Here is a 9728-nt window from a genome sequence, read left to right as displayed (position 1 = left end):
TAGTTATGTTCAGCCCTCTAATGTTGGACATTTATACTATACCTGACCTTAATAATGTCTAAAAAGTATACGATTGAACACCCTTAAGGGTATTTGGAAATATATAATCGAATACCCTTAAGGGTGTCCAAAGGTATAAGGTTAGACAACTATAAAATGTTTAGCCCTAGAAATTCAAATGATATTCGTGATTCCTTCTCCTCTTAATCCAAAAAATAGGATAAAAATTGTATAAAAACAATACTTATGGACTTGCAACATTATTAGATATGATTATTTGACTATCTATTGGTGAGAAACATAACTCTCTTATTAAATTTGGTTAGAGTTATTATTGAGAGATTAGAAAGAGAATGAAATAAAGAAAATGAAATTTTCTACTGAAGAGTACTCTGGGAATTTCACCAAGGGGCGTTTATGTCTTAAAAAAATTCATTAAGAGGGTGGATGCAAAGAGAGTTTAGGTGGATGTATATATAAACTCCCATAAAATAATGGGAGAATTATCTTTTGGGGGTAGATGGGCCCCCAAATTAACAAAAGGTCCATATAACTCTTCAAATTGAGTTAAAGGATATGAAATAGTAATTGACAAATATACCCTTTAAGAACATATATAAAATATATTATAAAATTAAGTTAAATAATTTTTTTTCAATAATTTTTTTTTTCAAAAATACTAAATTAAATAAAAAGTAGTTTTCAAAAATATTAAATTAAATATTTTTTTAAATATTAAATTAAATTAATTTTTTTTCAAAAATATTAAATTAAATTATTTTTCAAAAATATTACATTAAATTAAAGTATTTAAAAAAATATTAAATTAAATATTTTTTAAAATATTAAATTAAATAAATTTATTTTAAAAAAATATTAAATTAAATAAATTTATTTTAAAAAATATTAAATTAAATAAATTTATTTTAAAAAATATTAAATTACATAAAAGTATTTTTAAAAAATATTAAATTAAATAAAAGTATTTTTAAAAAATATTAGTTTTTTTCTCAAAATCAACGAAGGGTATTTTTGAAAATACTGAAGGATGATATCCTTCAACTCAATTTCCATACTTTCAATGGGTCTTGGGCTCAATTTGAAGAGTTACATGGACCTTTTGTTAATTTGGGGGCCCATCTACCCCCAAAACATAATTCTCCCTAAAATAATCCCCAAACTTACCTCTTTCAATGTTTTTATTTGAAAAGTAACTTATTTTTTACATAAATATTTTTTATCATTTCAAATATTTACATATAGATTTTTTTTTTTTTTAAATGTTATTTTTTAAGTGAGAGCATTTTTATCAAAACTAGGACAAAAAAATGATAAAAGGCTAATTTTTCAAAATTAGGTTCATGACCCTTTTAATCAAATAGTCTTATTTCAAACATATAATAAAATAAAATAAAATCAAATCAAATAAAAAATTTATTATCATATAAAATATTAGTCATTCTCGTCACGTGACCAAGAATGACATATTTTGTATGGAACAAATTACATGAGTCTTTTGAGGCCACTTCAAAGTCGGTGGTTCGAAGAAGACGCACATAGTACAAAAATCTTATTATTTATATTTTAGTAATAGTTTTATTATTTTGTATCTTTATCTTTCTTTTTTATACCATAATTTTATTTTTTTTATATCTTTATTTATCGATATAACAATTTGAATTTTGTATCCGATGAATTATATTGGCCACTTGATACCTTTAAATTTTCTATTGGAAAATTTTGCAGCATTTCCGGGTCATTGTTTGGCCGAGACCAAGAGGAAAGCGTAGAAAAAAAATAATAAATTAATATCTTATTGGATAATTATTTTTAAAAATTATTTTATAATATTTTATAAAATAAAAATTGGTTAGTTTTTAATATTTTAAAAATAATTTTTATGTTTAGTATTTTATTTTTAATTATTTCACACTAGATGATTATTTTTTAAAACATTTATAAGAAATCAGATAAAAATAATTAAAAATATGTTATGTAAAAATATTATATTTTTTATTATTAAAGGTGCTCCACCCAAATATGATGATGATAAAAAACAAAAAAGTATGCGATTGATGTGGTTCTCAGTCCTTTTCAACTGTGGAAGTTTTTCTTCTCAGATACAAAGGTGCTCCACCCAAATATGATGATGATAAAAAACAAAAAAGTTATAGAAGTCGCTTTTGGCATCTAGGATAAAAATAGACATGAAGTTTACGATAATATGCTTAAAGGAGAAAAGAAATATCAAATTATAAGTCTAATCTTTCATTTTTTTTTAATAAAAAAATATTTATTTTGGACAAGAGTTTCCTCATTTTTTTTCTTATAAAAATAATTTTTTTTAATGTACATGTAAATAATACAAATTTTTAAGGGTATTGATATATATATATATATATATAAAAGAGTTATTCTTCAGGTTAAAAAATAAAAGAAATTAGTTTTATAAATTTAGGATATTTTCATCTCTTTTAATCAACTAATCCTAAATTTTATCTTTTTTTTAATTTTTTTTTAAGAAAATCGTTTTAAATTGGAAGAAGATATGGGGGATTACTTCCCTATTTTCTATTTTATTTAAGGTGAAATCTAGAGATGCCCAAAATCTAGGATGCACCCAATCCAATTAAGCCCACATTATGTTTGAGCGAGTTTTGACAAATATTTTTAAAATTCAAATTAAGGTTGTGTTAAGTTTTCTTAACCCCAACTTAAGGTTGAGTTCAGGTTAAGGTTTGAAGAACTCAAACCATTGTATTTAATATTCTTATAATATTTATGGTATTTATTATCTTGTAGGATAATTTTTTTTTTTAGATTTTAAAGAATAAAGTTAAATTATAATTATATCATAAATTTTTTTCATTTTGTTAGAAAAATATATAAGTTTATGTTATTTTAAAGTTTTGTCATATTTACCATTTTTGATATAAATATATAGAAAAATAAAGTTTTTTAAAAACCATTATGAATTGGATTTTGAATCATGTAACTCAATCAACTTGACTAACTCGAATTTAATTTCATCTACCCAAGTTTAACCTGATTAATCCAAAATTAATTTTATCAACCCGAGTTTAGCTTGATTAACCTGAGTTTAGCTTGATTAACCTGAATTTAACTTGATTAATCTAAGTTTTGTCCTATTTACTATTTTTGATATAAATATATAGAAAAATAAAGTTTTTTAAAAACCATTATGAATTGGATTTTGAATCATGTAACTCAATCAACTTGACTAACTCGAATTTAATTTGATCTACCCAAGTTTAACCTGATCAATCCAAGTTTAATTTTATCAACCCGAGTTTAGCTTGATTAACCTGAGTTTAACTTGATTAATCTGAGTTTAACTTGATTAACCTGAATTTAACTTGATCAATCTAAGTTTTGTCCTATTTACTATTTTTGATATAAATATATAGAAAAATAAAGTTTTTTAAAAACCATTATGAATTGGATTTTGAATCATGTAACTGAACCAACTTGACTAACTCGAATTTAATTTAATTTACTTAAGTTTAACCTGATCAACTTGAGTTTAACTTGATTAACCTGAGTTTAACTTGATCGATTTAAGTTTAACCTGACTAATTTAAACTAGTTTAACTCGATCAATCTAAATTTAACTTGACCAACTTAGTTTAACTCTTCGAATTCAACTCAAATTTACAAAAATGAGGTTAAGTTACGCTTAAGTTACAAGTCAAATTAGATTAAACCTAACTTGAGTTACAAGTCAAATTAGATTAAACTTGGGTTGATTGTTTCTTAAATCAAGCTAGACTTGACTTAGCCGTTAACCCAACTAACTCATTCAAATTGCAACTCTAAATCAAAGACATAATTTTTAAAAGTAATATTAATATTATAAAACTTTAATTAAATATGACAAAAATTCTTATATAAGTGAACATATAATATAAAAGTAATATTTTTTTAATGTGTCATATTGAATTCTCTTTTTTTTTTAAATAAAAATAAAAATAAAAATTAACGGAATAAAAATAAGAGTTTTTATTAAACTTAAAAAGTGGATTTTTGGTTTCTAAAGGGCCGATCTAAACTGAGCATCCTATGACCATTAGGATGTCATGGCTTAATGAATCGGCTTTGGTTAGGATTGCTCTAGGACTGCTTCAATAGGATAAATAATTATTATTTTTTTAATTCATAAAATTTTGAAATGATGTATTTAAAAAATGGCTTAAAATATTTTATAAATTATCATTAAATTTTCAAATAGACATCAGATTAAGATACTCATGATTTTACATATTTAAAAAACTACTTAATTGAAAAGAACAATGGAAAAGGGGATGCCTAAAAATAAGCGATTGAGCTGGGGATAAGGAACTGGCTGCTGCTGCTGCTTATTGTTTTGTGGCTGGGGATGCCTAAAACTACCAATGCTGATTAAAAAAACAATTAATCAAATGGCTGTACGTCCAATTTTTTATGAACCAACCAAACACTGAAATTTGAAGTTTTTTATGCAGCCCTACAGATGTAGCAACCCGGCAGTTGCATGATGTGTGTCTACATGCAAGGTAGTAACAAGAGACATGGCAAACCAGGGATGGTAGAATCATTTTTTCTGGTTTCATTCCCGTATGAGTGCCTGGTTAATCAGGGGTACCGTTTACTTTTTGTTCCTTTCAATTGACCACTTTGTCTTAACTGATAGAGATGCTCTTCAATGGTTCCCTCTGCTGTAACTGCCCACAGAATAAACCTCATCCGTCTTTTTCTACTTTGTTTTTCTCACCAAACTGGTAAACAGGGAACATTTCACTCTTACCAATTTAATTAAAGATACAGCAAGGTCAATAAAAGGATGACAGTGCCAAAGAATGAATTGTTTCATAACTCAAAAGAAAATATTGTCTTGGTTGAGAAGTGCAATGACAAGCAAAATTGTTTGTACCAGACACAAGCATGTGTTCTAAGAAGAGGTTTGTACTTCACCCCATTTTATTGGAAAGAATTAACATCAGCAGCATGTCCAATAGACAGTTCATCAGTGGTTTTAACTAACTGGAGATTCAAATAAAAGGAAAAAGGAAGGGACCGATGGTATCATAATGTGTTGTACCAAAAATAGTTCATTTTGAACCTTAAGAAATAGGCTTCAATATGTACATCTTGCACGCATGAGAATCCATGGTGGCGGTCAGACTTCCCACAAATCGTTTCTCCAATGTCTTGTGCTGCATTACACAACAATATGTTAGAAGCTAATCCATAAAACGGTTAAAAAGACAAGTGGAAACTAACGTAAAATGCACATAAAAGTCATCAAGGCAGACATGAGATAAAAGATGTACATAGTACCTCCCAAAGATCTCTGGCTTCGACAACAGTTCCGGTGGGAAGTCCAATATCATCCCAGTTGGCCGTTACGGAATAACGCCAAGGACCCCGATTGACCAGGAGTAAAGCTACCCTATAGTCTGAAAGGGGCCCTGCCCAAATCTGTTAAAAGGAAATACAAATGTTACTTTTCTGGAACACTTTCAAGGCAGAGTACGACACTGAATGATAAGTTTATTCGGCAATTTTACCTCCTGATCACCTTCACTCCTAACCTTTTTAGCTTGAACACCTAGAGGATCTGTAGATCACCAGAAAGTTAAATTTAGAGAAAGATTACAATAAATGGATCATGTATGAAAAAGATACGAACCTATTAGAAAATTAGTAGATACAATTACCTTGGTTAACAGCAATGACCTCCTTATTGCCAATGATATCTAGTGTTTCTTTTGTTGTGTTTCTCACGTCACAACCAATGAGTAAGGGAGCCTGCAATGTTACCTCAGTTGGTTAGCAAGCAGACTCTGGGAAAGAAGGCATCCATGTGCAAAAGAAGGAAATTTCAGGACCCCACCTTGGAAATAGCCCATATGCTGAAGTGGACTATGTATTCATCATTAGTCATTCCCCCATTTCCTACCTCAAGCATGTCAGGATCTATTTTCACGCACACACACAAAAAAAAGGGTGTTTCAAAGAAAATCACAAATCTATCTGTCTGCATGAAATTACTAGTTTCAGAAATATATTGTGATTAGAGGTGAATAATGCTAACCATTCCAACCACCAGGTCTTGCATACTGAGCATAAACATCATTCATATCAGCTCTAGACATCATGCTGCATTAGAGAAACAATTGAAATGAACCAGCTCTACTGTTGCCTTCAATAATCATATATAAACTTAACAAGAGCACAAGATTTCTACCTGTCCCATGTATCTGCAATGTCATTAGTAGTTCTCCAGCTATTTCCTACCTTAGAACCCCATAGAGCTGGATGCATATCTCCCCTAACAAACGAAAGAAAAAATACATCAAACCAACCAAAAGTGGGAAAATATTTACTGGAAAAAAAAAAAACATAGGTGGAGAAAAATAAGATTACCATTCACATAGTGAGAAGAAGATTGGGCGTCCTGCCTTCATCAAAGCACGGGTCATTACAGGGTACCTACATAAAAAGGAAACTAGTAGAGTTCAAACCAAAAAATCAGAATGCTCAAGCACAGAGAGAATGAGGCACAAGTCAGTAGTGCAATTGTAAGAAATAATTATATACCGATCAGTAGGCCTAGAACCATCATTGTTGCAATTATCATACTTCAAATAATCAATACCCTGCAAACAAAGAGCATAACTTCATGATTTTGTTATATAATGGCCAAAACCAATGTTCATCAATTGTAATTATTCTATTTTCTTCGTGTTCTCTTAAAAATTTAATGTAAATGACTTAAGTATGATACATAAACAGATCACTAGTAGTCATACCCATGAAGCAAAGGTCTTGGCATCTTTTTCCTCATGACCCAGTGAACCAGGCATGGTTTTGCTACAAGTAAAATACCTGCAAAACAGAGGAGGATGCATACATTTGTCTAAGTTGTTATAATCATGGAGATTTATCTTCTTTAGCCAAAGTCTTTTTTACTAGAAAAGCATACAGAAGGAATACAAATTAGAAAGCATCATCCAAGCCAATTATAACAAAAAATTTGTTAGAAGATTGGGATCCCAGAAACCACTGCTGCACATAGGCCCATTAGAAAGATAATGGGGCACTAAATGAATTTATTGCATGATTTTGTTTGTCCTACCACATTCAGACATTTGGGCACCTATTAAATCATAAAAGACAGATGGAAAAATGATAAGGAAAGGGAGAAAAGGGAAGGAAAGAAAAATTTTCAGATCCTTTTCTTACTACTTTCAGAGATTCAAACAAAGCATTACGGAAATATGAGACAAAAGAGTAATTTTTCAAAGTGGAAACCACAGAGAAGAAACCGAAAAGGGCATTGAATAGAAAGTCATGTTACCCTGCATCAGAGTAGATTCCTAGCTTAAGACCTTTGCTGTGCACGTAGTCCGCAAGAGCTTTAATGCCCGATGGGAATGTGGATTTCTTAGCAACCAGAGTACCCTGAAATCGAAATGTTTTTTAAGTGCACATACTGAATGAATATGCAGTGACACTCCTCCTAGTTTCTTCAAACCAAAACTTGGAATATCAATGAATACCAACGAAATAGAAAAAATAAAGAATTAAAACCGACCTTTTCATCACGGTTTATCTCAGCCCAGCAATCATCTAATCAGCAAGAAATTGAAATTTGTGGTTGGTTATTATGTGGAAAAATCCCAATAAACAATATATACAGAGTTGTTTGATTTCAACATACCTATGTTAACATACTCATATCCAAGTTTAACAAGACCAGTTGCAACCAGAGCATCAGCTGTCGAACCCAAAAAATCCATAGCCCATTAACACAAATCACATACTGTCTATACTAAATGGATCAAGCAAACTAATATGCTTAAATCAAATAAATCAGCATTAAAAATCACTCACTCAAAATCTACTTCTATGACACTAAGAAAAACAAAAACAAAATGGAAAATAAGGGTAAGGAAAATCATGGAAATCAGACCAGTTTCTTTGATGGTTTTCTCATCAATCTTGCAGTTGAAGTGATTCCAACTATTCCACCTAATGCCAAACAATAGATTTGGTTAAACCCCACAAAATCTAGATAAATGGAAGACAGACAAAACATCCATAATCTAATTAAGGTCAGTACAATCTGATGAAATTAGGAAAAGAAACAGGCTTTAGAGAAGGATATCATGGTAAAGCAGTGTTACCCCATGGGTGGAGTGATGCCCAGATCATTAGCCAGAAGATTTCTTCTTGTCTCATCAAATTCCTTCCTTCCTGAGGAAAACCCACCCCTCACAGCCACTGCTATTGGCACTATCGTCAGTAACAATCCAAGAGCTATGAAACTAACACCAACCCTTTTCTCCATTTTTGCAGATGATCACAACCCACACCCACTTCACTTCACTCCCTACGCTCTCGCACCCACCTATGACTACTCTAGCTTTATATCCATAAATAATGGAGTGATTGTGTTGACTACGATCCAGTCTCCACCCTTTTCCAAATTCTCTCACAAGGATAAAACAACCTATCCATCTACCAATGTTTTTTTTTTACGGCAAATAACATTGGAAATACGTTTTCGTTTTCAAAAATTAAATACCCTTATCTCCAACATGATCTGGCCACGTCACGTCTATCATAGAGTAGGAGTAAAGAAGCCATTATCGAACAAATCGTTCTTAATTTTGTTATTTAATGATGATGAGGATTTGAAGGGATTTTGATAACCCCCATCATGGGATTAATATTAAAAAGGAAATCACGTTTTCTGCCACCTATCAGCTTCTCTCCTTCACCAATAAATAAGGTAAGGAGGAGAATTCATATTAAAAAAGGAAATCACGTCTCCTTTACCAATAGAGAAGGTAAGGAGGAGAGGTGCTACCAATTTGGACTCTTGCGGTTGATGTTTAATGCATCCGGTTTTTTTTATATCTTTATCTCTTTTATTTATTTATTTTTTATATCATCATTTTTTTTTTTATAAGGATTTAGATTTTGAACTCGATGGATATTTTAGCCACTCAATCCCCTTTAAATTTTTTCGATTGGAAAATTTTGTAGTGATTTGATTGATCCGGGTCAGACTTTGGCTTAGACCCAGAGGGTGGGTGCTGGAGAAAAAAAAAACACATAAAAGTAAAAGATACCGTGGATCATGTATATCCAAAAAGAAAGATGATAGATGTCCTTTTCAACGCTGGAACTTGTTCCTCTCACATACAAATATGCTCCACCAAATAATCATCAATAATGACAAAAATGTGCAAGACATGGGGACACATGGGTAATTTTCTTTTTATTTTTTATTTATATTCTAACCTTCATTTATAAATAATAATAATAACAACAACAATAATAATAAAAGTAATACTAATATTTAAAAAAATAAAGTTGGCAGTTTTTTAAAGTAATATTAATATTATAAAAGTTTAATCCAACATGAAAAAATTTCTTATATAAATGAAAATATAATATTTACAAAATGCAATATTTTAAAAAAATTATATTAAATATTTTTTAATTATAATATCTTTGAAAAAATAGCTAAATAAAAATAAATTATTTTATTAAAATTAAAAATAGCCTTTTGGTTTCAAAAGGGCCGATCCAAATAGAGCATCCTATGATCCTTAGGACGTGTTTGATGTCCTAATGAACTTCAATTTCATGTTTGGATAATTTAAACAATGATGATAATGCAATTAAAAGTGATTTAAATAAAAATAAAATTCAAT

General features: G+C 29.7%; 1 protein-coding gene across 1 annotated transcript; it reads right to left on the bottom strand.

Annotated features, from left to right (window-relative positions):
* Positions 1 to 4944: 4944 nt before the first annotated feature.
* LOC100245638 (alpha-galactosidase 1) lies at positions 4945 to 8550 on the bottom strand. The gene is made up of 15 exons (XM_002270755.4): positions 8190 to 8550; positions 7976 to 8034; positions 7724 to 7780; positions 7598 to 7632; positions 7361 to 7464; positions 6813 to 6888; positions 6601 to 6659; positions 6427 to 6492; positions 6248 to 6331; positions 6095 to 6159; positions 5894 to 5976; positions 5718 to 5808; positions 5568 to 5617; positions 5338 to 5478; positions 4945 to 5213 (listed from the first exon to the last, which is right to left on the bottom strand). Exons 1-15 carry the CDS (start codon positions 8351 to 8353, stop codon positions 5121 to 5123), a joined length of 1227 nt encoding a protein of 408 aa, XP_002270791.1. The 5' UTR covers positions 8354 to 8550; the 3' UTR covers positions 4945 to 5120.
* Between the last annotated feature and the right edge of the window lie 1178 nt (positions 8551 to 9728).

This window comes from Vitis vinifera, chromosome 10 (genome assembly GCF_030704535.1).
Source record: "Vitis vinifera cultivar Pinot Noir 40024 chromosome 10, ASM3070453v1".
NCBI lineage: Eukaryota > Viridiplantae > Streptophyta > Magnoliopsida > Vitales > Vitaceae > Vitis > Vitis vinifera.
The sequence above is the reverse complement of the archived record's forward strand: the minus strand, read 5'-3'. Positions and strand labels throughout refer to the sequence as shown.

Coding starts and splice junctions, on each gene's coding strand:
- LOC100245638 (XM_002270755.4), bottom strand. CDS start 8,353: ATGGAGAAAAGGGTTGGTGTTAGTTTCATAGCTCTTGGATTGTTACTG. Junction 8,035..8,189: donor GGCATCACTCCACCCATGGG/GTAACACTGCTT, acceptor GTTTGGCATTAG/GTGGAATAGTTGGAATCACT. Junction 7,633..7,723: donor ATATGAGTATGTTAACATAG/GTATGTTGAAAT, acceptor CTTGCTGATTAG/ATGATTGCTGGGCTGAGATA.